This window comes from Protomyctophum bolini (assembly GCF_963924005.1).
Source record: "Protomyctophum bolini genome assembly, chromosome: 12".
NCBI lineage: Eukaryota > Metazoa > Chordata > Actinopteri > Myctophiformes > Myctophidae > Protomyctophum > Protomyctophum bolini.
In genome coordinates this window covers 10,027,804-10,042,575 of record NC_137873.1, presented here as the reverse complement: position 1 = coordinate 10,042,575, position 14,772 = coordinate 10,027,804, and the positions used below count along the sequence as shown (strand labels likewise).

Genomic DNA, 14,772 nt, shown 5'->3' with positions numbered 1-14,772 from the left:
AATTCACAGCTTGCGATGTGGCAATAAAGTGGAAAAGCTGGAGTGCATGCAAATGAAGTAATGAACACACTGGAAAAACACTTGTCTATTGCCTAGGAGAGAGAGAGAGAGAGAGAGAGAGAGAGATAATTGCCCCGATTTCGAGTGCCAAACTTGACCAAACTTGAAACGGCGTGCATTCATCATCTCGAAAATTCATTGAGTCACTCACATATTTGTCGTGGGTTGCTGCGAGCCTGCGACACAATGGGCTTTTGAAATATGATTCTTCTGTTCTGACTGCTAGAAGCCAGCTCATCATATCCGCCTTCACAACCAACGCCTGCGCGTTCACCAATGAGAGCGCGTCCACGCCCCGTGTCACGGCGGGCACGTCTGTGACAGACAGTGGATGCTTTATAAACGACTATCCATCCATGAATCTGATCCTACCGGCTTCAGATTAATTGACGAGATACTGATCCCTGATCAAATGCTACTGCTGTAACGTCTGTTTTTGTTTTCTGGCTTATTATAGGACATTCGTCTAATTATTTTTATTAAAACAGGAGCCCTTTCAGTCTTTTCTTCCAACGACTTCAAGGAGCACAGCCTGTATCTGTCTGATTCCATCTTCACCATGTTGCCAGAATCTGCGACTGGGACTGGGTACGTGTGTTATATAATAATCAGGCTACTTGTATGTTTCATGATGCGACTTGGTTGGTAGGCATACTGGTATTACTGGCATATGTGAGTCATTTGCAATAAATAGGCTATGTAATAACCTAATGAAATTGAAATTCAGTCATGTGAATCGCGTGATGTGCTCGAGTATGTGCATTTTGGTCTACTAGACTGTCTAGACTACTTGGTGGTGACATCTTATTCATTCTTTGTTGTTGAATCCGATCTCATAGGTCGACGCGGCGCCAGAAATTAGAATGGATAGCTACGCATTTCGGCCGGCGAATGCGATACCTTTCGTGAGAGCACTGCGAGGGAATATGAACTGCGCTTCATATTCACTCCACTTCTATGGTGGATTAAGGAAGCTCTAGTCTAGACTTCCATGATCATGTCCAATTGATTTCCGTCCTGTTCGTTACAGTGAGTCGCGACCTTCTGCTTGTGCATATAAATTGTGCCAACTCATGCGACGGGTGGGCACTGGGCACTATAGTCCCACGTGTGAAAGTCTGAGATGTACTGTCTGGGGGGGGGGAACTCCTCGGCTCACACACGTGTGGACGTTCTGAGGAACACGCTGGCCCACAGTGAGTCAGTGTGCGTCACTGTGCGAGAAAGACTGCCACCCGCACGCCCCCACTCAGGCAGCTTTCGGACATGATTTCTCCAAACCCAAGCAAAGGGATTTTTTTGGCACGACTTGGTATTGCGTCAGCCAATATAATGTGATGATGCCACTGCCAGTATCAATATCATGCATCATCATCATCATCATCATCATCCCCACAACATTACTTAATTATTTCAGAGCATCATGTGGCTCAAACTCATAAAATGAGCAGACAATAATATTACCAGAAATACATAAAGAGCCCTGAATGACATAACAGCTCTGAACCATCTGATTACTGACTGAGCATACATTACATTGGCACATATCCTAATAATAATTGCTCAACAAGGCAATCCGGTACACCTCCCCTTCTTGAGATTATTTAAAAGTATCCCCTTTTCTGTGTAATTCCTTGCCCTCCAACTTCCCAGTTAAAATTAATGACTGTCTACATTGCATTGACAGGTCATATGATGACATGACACTACATTTTAGTCTACTGTTTCTCAACTAGTGGGAAAAAAGGTTTTCACTTTCTTACATTATTGAATGCATGCTCAGGCAACATTATCTCAAATACCTTCACGGACTACCAGTGAGTGGTCCACGGACCACCAGTTGAAAACCCCTGCGTTAGAGTGCAAGTGATTCTCTAAGTGCAGGGGTCTAGGGACCTCCAGGTTTCCTTTAAGGGGTTCCAGGGGGTCCCTTTATAGAGCATCAAAATCAATCTGTTTAACAACATCAATCTTGTATGGGAGTCTCAGGCACAAAATATTTTCTGATGATGGGGTAATTTGTATTAATTTGAGGCTGGTTCTTGACATGAAAAGGTTTGAGAACATCTGCGTTATAGTGTACAATTGTATGACTGAACACACTGTGGGAAAAACAAACTGTGTGTGATGTGTTAATGTGTCATAATAACCCCAGAAGTTGTCAGACAGTGTTTGTACTACTGCAGTATTTGCACAGCAAACATTCAGAGCCTTTCGCGTGCCAGCTTTCTGCCAGCATGTTAATGGCGGTTTCTGTATCTGACCTCTGTGTGCTGTACATGAACACATTCCTACTGATGTTTGAATACGGGAACAGAGTTGACAGTCATAGTGAAGTGAAAGCTCTCAGCCTAGGTAAAGATTAGGATAAAACGAGTGAAAATGCAGGCGTTACCTGAAAACCTGCAGTGGGCGTAGGGGTGGGCGTCTGAGCGATATGGTGATAAATATCGTATCGTGATAACAATGTCCCCACGACATGCCTTTTCAGAAGGGTATGGCCTGGTCAGCCTGCAATGACAATGACATGCATAAGATCTGGTCATCCCAGCTTAGTAAGATGTTAAAAGTAAAAAATATTACAATTAATAAATACAATCTGCCTTTCTCCCAAACTCAAATCAATTCATATCATCTATTTGCCAATGTTAAACACCATAATTAATGACATAATTTTAATGAATAATAGATGTGCGAGACCGAGAATACAATCATTACTAGTATCTACAGTGCATGAAAGATTAACTCTTGAAAACGGGTGATAATTAGTTACACAACACAACAAGTTACACAACACAACAAGTTACACAACACTAACATGTAACCCCCAATTTACTTTCGCCTCCAGGTACAGTTATGAGGAATGCAGTGCCACAGCTGAGTGGCTCATGTCCCAGACAGAGGTGCGCCCCCTGGTAGCCATTGTGTGCGGCTCAGGTCTGGGGGGGCTGGCTGACATGCTCAAGGACCCTGTGGTCTTCAAGTACAACGACATTCCTAACTTCCCCCAAAGCACAGGTATGAATGTCAGTCTGTCCATGTCTGGGCAAGAATATTATAAAACACAGAGTGTGTGTGAGTGTGTGAGTGTGTGAGTGTGTGCGTGTGTGTGTGTGTGTGTGTGTGTGTGTGTGTGTGTGTGTGTGTGTGTGTGTGTGTGTGTGTGTGTGTGTGTGTGTGTGCTCATTGGTCTAACTGTTAACTCTCCCCCTCTCTCACTGTGTGCGTGTGTGTGTGTGTGTGTGTGTGTGTGTGGTAGTGCATGGCCACGCTGGCCAGCTGGTGTTTGGAACTTTAAAGGGGAAGCCATGTGTCTGCATGCAGGGCAGGTTCCATTTATATGAAGGATACCCCATTCAAAAGGTAGGCATCATTCAGTAGTCAGCACTCACAATCATCAGTTAACCACTTCAACCATAGCGTCCCTATTCTGGGGGAAACATTCAGCAAAAATGACAGATCTACAAGCTTAAAAAACACTGCCAGTATTATTGCAATATGTCGTATTTTAGATGTGCTTGAGGTGAGAAAATGTAATTAGTAACTTTTTTTTTGTACAACGATGTGTTTTGCCCCATAATTATGTTCAAACAGTTGCGTTCATCACAGTGAAGGCACTCACCCTCCATCATGTTTGGCGTGCTCCACAGATCACGATGCCCATCCGTGTGTTCAAGCTTCTGGGTGTGGAGACGGTGATTATGACCAACGCAGCCGGAGGTCTCAACCAGGACTATAAGGTGGGAGACGTCATGATCATAAAGGACCACATCAACATGCCAGGCTTCGCTGGAAACAACCCACTGGCCGGGCTCAATGATGAGCGGTAGGTGGATGGAGGGACGCGTGACTAGAGAGAGTGAAGGATGAATGGAGTGACAAAGCGACGAATGGATGGAGTGATAGATGTATGAATGGGGAGAGGGATAAATGCCTAATTCATGATGCGTTACAAGAAATAGCCAAGCTTGCAACGTGTCAGATGTGAGTGTGACACCTTGTGAGATCAGCTGACACTATCAGACAACAACATATAAATGGGGCTATAGAGTTATTAGTGGGTGGAGGAAGGATGATTAATGAAGGATGAAGGATGAAAAATTAATGATAAAAAATTATACTTTGTATAGCACTTTTCAAAACAATGTTACAAAGTGCTTTGTAGAAAACGGAACAGAACACAAGAAACAAGACACAGAAAACGCGTCTTAAGGGGAAAACATCTTGCTTTAAGACACTATGAAATAGACTAAGATCTGGACAAGAGGAAATAAATAAAATAAAGTAATACAGGAGAAGACTCTGGACAGGTAGAACGTAGACAATAGAGGAAATAAAACTGGTAAAATATCTAACAAAGTGCCAAAGTAGGGCATGAAATATATAGTAAAACAGGGAGAAATGGTGAAGGCATTATTAAAAGGCTAACTCGTGAACATGTGTTTTGATAAGATCACCTTCAATTCATTAATTCATAATAATAATAATAATGAATTGCATTTTTATAGCGCTTTTCCAAGTGCTCAAAGCGCTTTACAATGGTTCATTCATTCATACATTGGGAGGTGAAGCGGTGAACAGTCGACGCCAGCGTCCTCACTTCCCACATTCACACACCAATGGTGGCAAGCTTACACCGACCGACTCCCTTTGGTCATGAGCTGGGATGGACAGACAATGTAGCCCGGCCTGACGAAAGTAGGGAACAGAGGGCAGCCTGAGTTATATTTAGTAGTTGTGCGTGGGTGTCATGCAACGGTGCCCAATCAGTCATAACATGTCAGTGATGTAACTGGGAGCCAAGGCTCTAAACATTATTGATAAAATCTTAAATTCTGAAAGAAACACAGGCAACACAGGACCAGGAGGAGTAGTATGTAGTCACACGTCTAAGAGAGTGTTTTGGTTACGTGTTGAGTAAACATCCTTCTCTTCCAGGTTTGGCACTCGCTTCCCCTGCATGTCTGACGCATACGACCGGAAGCTGGTGCAGCTCGCCCAGGAATTGGGAACCGATTTGGGTTACAGCGACTTCTTGCGTGAAGGGGTGTACGTTGTCCTGGGCGGTCCTTCCTTTGAGACGATCGCAGAGTGTCGCATGCTACACAGACTCGGGGCTGATGCTGTCGGTGAGTTTGGGGATTGGAGCACACACTGAACCATGCCAAATATTCATCAAAGTAGGGCTGCAACTATAGATAATATTTGTATTGATTAATCAAATGATCAAGAAGCTGGTTTAGAAAATATATTTTAAAATATTTATTTTATATAAACATAATTGTATACTACACAGCAGTGTCATGCAGGCTCACAATGCTTATAATGACACGCCAAAATAGGGATTGGTTATTAACAGATTATCATCATCATCATCATCATACTATAATTCTAACAATGTCTGTCTGTGTCAGAAACACCCTTTTCTCGATTTGACACATTAATGATTATTAATGAATTTAATCTCACAATGGGTAAGGGCTAGTTTTGTAAATTATCAATTATTTTTTAGCGGATTCAAACTTTATTATTCGCTCTAAACTAGTAACTAAAGTTAGAAGTTACTAACTCTTCTTCTATCAACTGACATTCTCTATGTCCCAAAGCCCCATATTCCATAGCACCCCTCTGAGGCACATGAGTACCATACAGTTGAATTAAGTGTACTCTCGGGTACGGAAGAATTATGGCCGATGTGAATGCTGGCCAGTGGGGAGCGGGCAATCTTACTCTGGATTCGGGAACGGTTGGAATCAATCGGACACAGTCTGAATCCGCCCTTAGTTGTGCCCACAGACATTGATGTGTCAGCATACAGTAGATGGTAGTCAACAGTACTGCAGCTGAGTTTCTTCCAGTACATCATGGTGTACTATAAGCATTAAGCATGACACATACTCGACCAACATTACAGATTGTGGTGGCTTTACGTCTTATCGGTGCACCTTCTTCGTCACAGGTATGAGCACGGTGCACGAGGTGATTGTGGCCCGCCATTGCGGCATGCGCGTATTTGCTCTGTCGTTGATCACCAACGAGGCAGTGATGAACTACGACAGCCAGGACAAGGCCAACCACGAAGAGGTGCTGGAGACGGGCAAGCAGAGGTCGGAACAAATGCAGAAGCTGGTGTCCAACATTGTGGTCCGCCTGGAACACAACAATAACTTCGCCTGCTGATCTCTCTCTCACATGCGCGCGCACACACACACACACACAGACAGACACACAGACAGACAGACAGACACATATACTGTATACAGTATGTACATACATGTGCACACACGCTGCTCTCACAACTGTAGCTGGCAGAAGGGAAGTCTAAAATTGAGTATCTGTCCATGCTGGTTGAGACCAGTTTATACTTTGTTGTACGACCACATCGCTTGCCAAATACAAATTATTTTCAAACGAAAGCTTGAAACATAGCTGTTCTACAAAGTATATAAGATTTAAGTAAATAGAAATGTAAATCTGCTATTTCCGGCAAAAGATATGGTCATGCAACAAAGTATAAATCGGCCTGTAACCCTTTGTAGAAATGTCACTTTAGATTAGAGCGTCAAGCCATTGCCTGTGTCTACTAAATGTTCTGTAGTTATCCAAGCATGCAGTAGCTGCTGTGCCTGTATGCAAAGTCAGGCCAGAAGAATGTTAAAAATGCTTGAGTGTTAAAAAACAAAAATCTATTTTACAGGCCTGGCTAGTTAAGCTTCGTGTACTGCTTGATGATATATTATCTTGTTTAAGGGACTTTGGACAGTTTTTATTTTCCATGGGGTTTTGCTTTTTAATCTAGTCATAGATCTTAATATTGAGAATCCAGCCTCCTTGTCTGATATGTATAATTCTCTGCAATGTTTACATTTTTAAACATAGCTGTTATGGAGATTTGTAGAGTTTAAGATACTAATTTAATGCAGCAGAGTATGTGAAGGGTAATGGGGAAAGGACGCTTTCTGTTTTGATTTCTATTTAAGTACTTTTTAACTTGACCACCACAAAATAGTATTTATTGCTCCTACATTCCTTGGCAAAAATGAGTGAGACATCAGACAATTCACCAGTCATTCTGTCAAAAAGAATTCCCCATCAGTTTTGAATGATGGATGATGGATGCAAGAAATTGCATATTGCCGTCAAATGTGTCATGTTAAAAATATTTATTTTTAATTATATAGTATATATTTTATATATTTTATGTTGTGATTGGTGTTGAAGCAAGGGTTTCTATTCTGTATGAGATGGTTATCTAAATATTGTCTGTTGTGAAAGAGAGAATGGGTTATTAAGCATTCCAAATTCACCCTCAAAAATAAGTAAAAATACAACATTCCATCAATGTTTCACCGTATTAACACTTGACCTCTGTTTTTTATGCTATGATAATAGTTTTTCAATAAAACGACTAAACTCAAAGATGTAGAATACCGATGTAGTACTTTAATCAGAAGCTGGTCACTGGTTTACAAGGTAAAGAAAAGGGGGTGAATTTCATTTTTGTGCATTTTGTGCAGTTATGGGGGAAATTAATACTGTTTTTTGCTTGGGTAATTTGGTGTAGGCCTACTATGCCTTAATGGTCATACTCATAAAGATGATCTTGTAAATGGAATGCCCTAGCTGTGTCCTACTTAAGTGCACTGCAATCTGTGTATAGAGAAAAGGCATCATTTTGATGCCTGAAATGTAACAGGTGCATGCTTGCAATACTTTTCTCACACAAAAAGACAATTTGTCGCTGAGAATGTTTAGCATTTTTGCTGTTAGTTTGTCAAATGAGCAGTTTTATGCTATCTCTGCTGTCTGTTATCTGTACTCTCTCACAGACCTCTCGGTTCTCCTAGACTTCTTCCCAGTTTCTAAACCCAAATATGATATCCCACGTTGCCCCTCCTCCTAAACACCATTTTCCGTGACGCTGAGGCTCTGCAGTTTCCATCCATACAAGGTCATGGGAACTTTGTGAGCATGTGCTCAGATCCACACAGAGTCAGTCCACAGTGCACAGCCAAAACACTGGGGAAATTCATTAAGAATATCCAAAGCAGCATTGTATGCAGAAACCATATTTCTTAACAATGTCAAAACAACTTCTGGTTTGGCAACAGTGTTTAAGAATATCTAGGATATGCAGACTTACCGGTCTTTGTTATTATTATGTAATACGTCACTTCCCCTTCACTTTACGTAATTACCTTCATACAGCCTCAGTAATTCAGACATCCCAAATTGTTACATCTTTATAAATTCCCTCTAGCATTTTCACAAAATCCCTGAGTAAACACTACATACTGTAGGACAGGTATACACAGGCAACAACTAAATACAATTAGCTGCTGTCAAACAATGGGGATGTTTTGTGTATTTAGATGTGAGGGGAGAGTCTCTTCTATGACATTAAGGAAGAAACTCCAGTACATATCAGCAGGAAACAATGTACTTCCAGGCAGACATTGTTTATCGTTAGATTTATGGTTACATTTTACTACCTGTGATGCAGGGATGACCATTTCATAATGATCATAATGCTTGATGTTAGTATATGGCTATTAAATCATTAACCAGTTGGAAAGAAGTACCTGCTCGAGGAATAGGAATATGAGGAATTTTCACAATCTGAATTGTTTGGGAATCTCAACTTTATTGGACAACAGGGTGAAAAGTCTGGGGCATGCAACAGAAGTTGTGAGCATACATGAATGACATTACTGAAACTATATGGTTTTTTTGCACATCTGTATATTGTTGTTAGAAAAGAATAGGTCATCTAGAATGTTTCCACAGACATCCCCAAATGCGTAATTTACAACAAAAAGTCCACACATTGTGATCTTCCTTGGGCATATACCGGTATGTGTAAGAGATGGTCAAAGTTGCTATTGTTCAATGTTCATACATGACCATGTAAGCTTTTTTCGTGAAGCTTCTCAGGGTACAGCCGCTTTGAAAAGTAAATCCACCTGTTCAGGTCAAGGACCGTTGATACAGTACACATATGTTTACTTGAAAAGGGAATGTGAAAACATGATTGTCCTGCTCTGGCAACACATCCACACAAGCATGTGATGAGTTATACTGCCCTCTGGTGCTGAAGGATCACTTATTTTTCGGTGCACAGAACTTTGTGCTTGACAAAAAGTATCTATTTTCAACAGACACTATCTTCAAAGTTGGAAATACAGGTTACAAAGTATACATTTGCCAAAAGTAATCATTACTTTCCCCATGGACAAATACACTGAACACCTGGTTTCTACAGTAAAACTGAAATCTATGTGATCCCATCTTCTGCCTGGTTGATCGAGTAATCAGATATAGCTTCTAATTTTAATGGGTGGTTGCAATAATAATTATTAAAGAAGAGACTGGGCGAGCCAATCCATCCATGAACAGATTTCACATTATTGATTCAGGCCTGGAGACTTCAACTAAGTCTCCCATGGCCAGAAAAAGGATGGCAATATCTGTTCATGCCATCTGTAAAAACAGCGACAGCATCTCCGATGACCACGCTGAGTATGTTGTCTGGTATAAAATGCATTACATTGTAATGCTATAACTTTGTAATGATTACAAAGACAAAATCCTCATCATCCAAATGGCCAAGCTGCTTTAGGAGGTGTTATGTAGATGGCATAAACACATCAGCTCCTTTTATTAGACTTGGAAGAGCCTTTCTCACAAGAATAGACAAGATTAGCAGAATTACCTACAGTCCATTCATTGCCATCTGGTTGTTTTAAAATGGATTACAATGAGCACCGCCTCCTTCCTGACTCAAATAATTTGTGACTTCATAAAATAATCAGCATTGTGAATGGAAATGTTCAAGTTTGCCTCTTGGCAGACTAGGTAATTGCTTTGATGCATCTGGAGCCTGTACTTGCTCACGAATACTACTAACTGAACCGTTTCTGATCAAGGAAATATTAAATATTAAATATTGTCTTAGGCTGCTATCTTTTGCCATTAGGATAAATAATAACACTGCTATTCTACAAAAGGAGCAAACAACTTGTTTAAAGAACTTTGCAAGGAGCACAATGCACAGCCTCTTTCTTAACACAAATGTTTGTGTGCACTTTTACAAAGTGTCATCACACAATAAAACAAGAAATATTCATCATTGCTTTCTTAAGGTGACATTGGGGTAGAGGTGGGTGAATATCACAATATTTTTGAACAAATGCCTTGATATTGACATTGTGACAATAATATTGTAATTTGAAAATATCCATTTAATTGTTCAAATATAATAGCAGATCTACGAGCTCACAATGGGTCACTCACATCGTGACACATTGTGAGCTTGTAGACCAGCTATTTTCAACCATTTTGACCATGTCTTAATGTTTAAAATAAGGTTTAAGTCAGTAAAACCAGTAAAAGACAATAGTTATGCCATATCATGATATTGCGATATCCAAAATCCCAGACTATATCTAGTTTCATATCACAATATGGATATTATATTGCCCGGCCCCACATTGGGGCCATTAGACACCAGTCTGAGCACGCTCAACTGGAGTACAATAAGTTCACCGAAGTTCTGTAAATGTTGCTTCCTGACGTACCATTGTGCATGTGTGTGTGACCATGTATGACCTTGGACCAATCTCAGCTGTATGTGTGAATGACCCTATGCCTTTTCAGATGGTGCAAGAGGATGAAGCTCTTCCCACACTGGCCACAGCTGTAGGGCCTCTCCCCACTGTGGGTGCGCAGGTGGACCCCCAGGCTGCTCTGCTGCGAGAAGCGCTTCCCGCACTGGCCGCAGCAGTACGGCTTCTCGCCCGTGTGTGTCCGGTAGTGTATGCGAAGGTGGGAGGAGCACTGGAAGCTCTTGCCACAGATGGTGCAAACGAACGCCCTCTTCCGCTTGTGACCCTGCTGGTGGAGCTTCAGGTGGTGCAAGCGATTAAAGGCCTTGCCGCAGTGTGTGCATATGTAGCCCCTCGACAGCCCCGAGCTCATCCTGTGTGGAAGGTGGAGGTTACCCGATCTGAAGGTGCTGTGCGGCTGACTATCGAGCGGTCGGTCCGTGATGGCAGTATAATCCCTCTCCGAGTTTTCACTCGTCTGCCCCGCGTGCGAGAGGGGGATGTTCCTCTGGGGAAACAGTTGTTCGCTGTGGCCGTCTTGCTGCGAATAGGTAACCTGGGGTCTGGGCAAAAATGAGGATGGCTGTGGCTGTGGATTATCCTTCTCGTATTCTGCGTTGAAGCTCCCATTACATGTCGTCTCTGCCGAGGCTTGTGGGCCACTATTGGGCTTGTTAGTGGAACCAGCATTCTGTGTATATGAATGGTCGCTGAAGCCTTTGGAATACTCCTCCACTATGCTAGAAAAATCTGGAAACCCTGCATCAATGTCATTCCCTTCGATAATGGATGACCAAAGCTGATTGTCTCTTTCCTCTACGCCGAACACGGCAGGAAGCTGATTCTGCTTCCCGGCACTTTGCTGACATCGGTTCTGAATCTGATTGAATCCCAACGGATCCTCCTCCTTTTCCGTTTTGACCGTGAACTGAAGTGCACTAGTCTGATCTCGATGCATGGCGGAGCTATGTGAATCGTGGAATTTATTTGGAATAGTCTGGTTGGACACCTCCATGTGGGGCAAACGCCGCCTCTCGGTCGGAGACCTGTTGTATTGTACGCTGTTACCTGGAAACACAGAACACATTAAAGTCAAGTTTGTGACACACAATTTGACTAGATTCCATACAATTTACAATAATCAATTTGTATTTAGTTTTTTATTCTTACTGTACTATTTACATTATTATTTTACTAACTTGTAGGTGCACTTTAACTATTTTAAATGGTATTTTCTTATTCCTAGATCAGTGGTTCTCAAACCTTTTTATTTAAATAACTCTGAGAGTGTACAAATCTGTACACTCTCAAGAGTTGCAGACCTAGCCCTGGTCCAGTGCGTTAGCGAGTTCTCACTAACGCCCTGCCAGGAAAGCCTCTGATGCTAACGGGTAAAAATTCCACTGACTTGGGGTCCAGCTTTACCGAAAATAATCTAAACCACTTTGCTAATCACCGAAACAAAGCCGGTTTTGTGTTGGCGAAAGTCTATTCACCGTGCTGGGAAGCCTCTCTGCACCCCAGCTTCTCTGTATAATGTACTTTTTGGGTATGAAATAAAATGTTTTATTTAGAGCGCCCTTCAAAAGTACATTATACAGAGAAGCTGGGGTGCTGAATGGCTTCCCAGCATAGTGAATAGACTTTCGCCAACACAAAACAAGCTTTGTTTCAGTGATTATTAGCCAAGTGGTTTAGTTTATTTTTGGTAAAGTTGGACCCCTCGCACAGCAGTGGAATTTTTACCCGTATGCAGTAGAGGCTTTCCTGGCAGGGCGTTAGTGAGAACTCCTGTAAGACCTGTAAGAGTGCATTTGGAAACCTGAGAGTCCCTGGATGTCACTTTGAGAACCACCGTCTTCGGTTATTTTTAATAATTATTTACACATTGGTATTGGATAGGTACTCGTTATTGACCAATACTCAAGTTATTCATATCAGGAAGGAAATATCAGTGCATCTCTAATTTGCACCAGTTCGAACTCACCTACTGGTTCCACAGGACTACTGTTCCAAAGCGCCTCATCTGGACTCTCCTCCTTAATTGAGAACGATGCGGTGGGATCTTCAATCTCACTTAACTACACAGATAAAGGACGAGTGTTCAAGATTATAATGCATTTCTCTATGCTCCATGATCATGAAAATGAAAAATACATTTTCAAATAAATACCTTTAAATCTGCAGCAGGCTCCGGACAACTGGTCCCCACATCAGCATCTCTTTCTATGAAGTCCTCTGGGAAGAAAACAAAGTATTGATTGATTCAAAGCAAAGGAGATCGAGTCAAACTAAACTATAAGGTACAACCTAAAATCATATAGTATAGGCTAGTATATACTATATATATATAGCATAAAGTATATACATACTATGTATATAAATATGTTTTGCAGGTTAGTTAAAGGCGACAACCCAAAATAATCTTAACCCAGTTAAAGGCAACAACCCAAATAATCTGAGTATCTCGCATCATTAAACATCATCATGATGCAGTGCACTTCACATTGGCTTTTATTTACATGCCTGTGGCTTTTATCATGTCACTTTTTGTATGTAAATGATCGGTATATTATTCAAACACCATTTACACTCAAATTAAAGAGCTGAATTTAATACCAACAAATACAATTCTCTATTTTCGGTGTTAATTAAACACTGGGCCACTTACCCAATCCACGATGTAGCTGTGTGTTTGCCTTCTGCACCATTACTAGTTTCTTTCTCAGCATCTCGTTCTCGTTCTGTTTTCGTGATATTTCCAGATGTAAATATGCGCATTTGTCATCGACTAGTTTGGAGATTTCAGCCACAGCTGTTTTGACCATAACCTCCATAATGGAGCTTAATTGCGTCTGAAAGGGAATGCACGTGGCCATTTTTTTTCCTTGATTCCTATTCTGGGTGTAAACTAAACTATTTTGGTCATAATTTCGCACAGCGTTGTAATAAATGGCATGGAGCATAAAACGACAACAAAATAATGCATCCGTGTTTGTTTCATAGGGTTTGTTTCCTGCCGGAACCTTTCTTCCGCGTGGCGGAGTGATCTACCGTAATTACTACAATATAGACCCCCAGGTCGATCCATGGCCGCGTTTCAAATGGGATGGATGCAAGAAGTCCCCTGGCTGGCCCTGTCCCCATGTTCTCCTTCCATCTACTCACCATTACTCATGATCACAGTCACTAGTTCTTCTCTAGCCCTGAAACATGACTGCTCGTGAATAACGAGCGAGCGTCATGTGAACCATGGCTAGGTCTTCTCATGATTGATTGATTGATTGATTGATTGATTGAAGTATTTATTAACAGTTTGGAGAATTACAGTACATAGTAGCCTAGACAGTCTAGACTCTTGTAGATTAAAGATGTCTAAAATGGATTACAAAAAACTAAACACACACACACACACACACACACACACACACACACACACACACACACACACACACACACACACACACACTTAGAGTCTAAATCTTAGGCTAAGATGTTAGCAAAGTTACAATGCACAGTTATTTTTTGTTATCTGAACTGTCTTGTTCGAGGCTTCAAACATTGATGGAATAATACTAGCATCGTTTTTATTAATGTGCCTATATACTGACACCTACTGGCTGGACTTTAAACTGGCTTTATACGTTTGCAAGTATATTCCAGGAGTCAGGACTAGAGGAGGATGGAGTGATGTGGAGTTGGGCTGTTTTCAATCAGCAGAATGCTACTCAGTAGAATCTACCTTTAATATATTTGGCAAATTGGCAGGTAGGATTTTGGGAACCCCACCCTGCCCCACAGACATCTTTGAACAGTTAGCCACTCAGCAGGCCAACAAGATTTTGTCTTGATATGACTCCTTACCATAGACTGTGCTCCTTACATGTACTTTGACCTCTATGTGCTGTTGAACCCTGGTACGATATCAGCCAAAGCACAGGAGTATATCCCTGTTTCACAATGCTAGACCTCTGGGAGATGGGTTGCTGATGCACAACACCATGATGCTTACTACACTACTGCTACTCTGGATTTGATTACTTGAGGTTTCAAAATAACGGTAGTGGGTCGCACACACCAAGACATGAAGAGTAAATTACTTGCGGTA

General features: G+C 41.5%; 2 protein-coding genes across 2 annotated transcripts; one reads left to right on the top strand and one right to left on the bottom strand.

Annotated features, from left to right (window-relative positions):
* Positions 1 to 388: 388 nt before the first annotated feature.
* On the top strand, positions 389 to 7,675 carry LOC308325022 (purine nucleoside phosphorylase-like). The gene is made up of 6 exons (XM_080777400.1): positions 389 to 648; positions 2,909 to 3,078; positions 3,320 to 3,423; positions 3,711 to 3,886; positions 4,999 to 5,189; positions 6,020 to 7,675. Exons 1-6 carry the CDS (start codon positions 620 to 622, stop codon positions 6,238 to 6,240), a joined length of 891 nt encoding a protein of 296 aa, XP_080633526.1. The 5' UTR covers positions 389 to 619; the 3' UTR covers positions 6,241 to 7,675.
* A 1,051-nt stretch (positions 7,676 to 8,726) lies between these two features.
* On the bottom strand, positions 8,727 to 13,656 carry LOC308325252 (uncharacterized protein). Its single transcript, XM_080777726.1, has 4 exons — positions 13,336 to 13,656; positions 12,838 to 12,902; positions 12,652 to 12,745; positions 8,727 to 11,732 (listed from the first exon to the last, which is right to left on the bottom strand). Exons 1-4 carry the CDS (start codon positions 13,628 to 13,630, stop codon positions 10,681 to 10,683), a joined length of 1,506 nt encoding a protein of 501 aa, XP_080633852.1. The 5' UTR covers positions 13,631 to 13,656; the 3' UTR covers positions 8,727 to 10,680.
* Positions 13,657 to 14,772: the final 1,116 nt, after the last annotated feature.

Coding starts and splice junctions, on each gene's coding strand:
- LOC308325022 (XM_080777400.1), top strand. CDS start 620: ATGTTGCCAGAATCTGCGACTGGGACTGG. Junction 3,424..3,710: donor AAGGATACCCCATTCAAAAG/GTAGGCATCATT, acceptor CGTGCTCCACAG/ATCACGATGCCCATCCGTGT. Junction 3,887..4,998: donor GCCGGGCTCAATGATGAGCG/GTAGGTGGATGG, acceptor CTTCTCTTCCAG/GTTTGGCACTCGCTTCCCCT.
- LOC308325252 (XM_080777726.1), bottom strand. CDS start 13,630: ATGCTCCATGCCATTTATTACAACGCTGTGCGAAATTATGACCAAAAT. Junction 12,746..12,837: donor AGCCTGCTGCAGATTTAAAG/GTATTTATTTGA, acceptor TTATCTGTGTAG/TTAAGTGAGATTGAAGATCC. Junction 11,733..12,651: donor TAGTCCTGTGGAACCAGTAG/GTGAGTTCGAAC, acceptor CTGTGTTTCCAG/GTAACAGCGTACAATACAAC.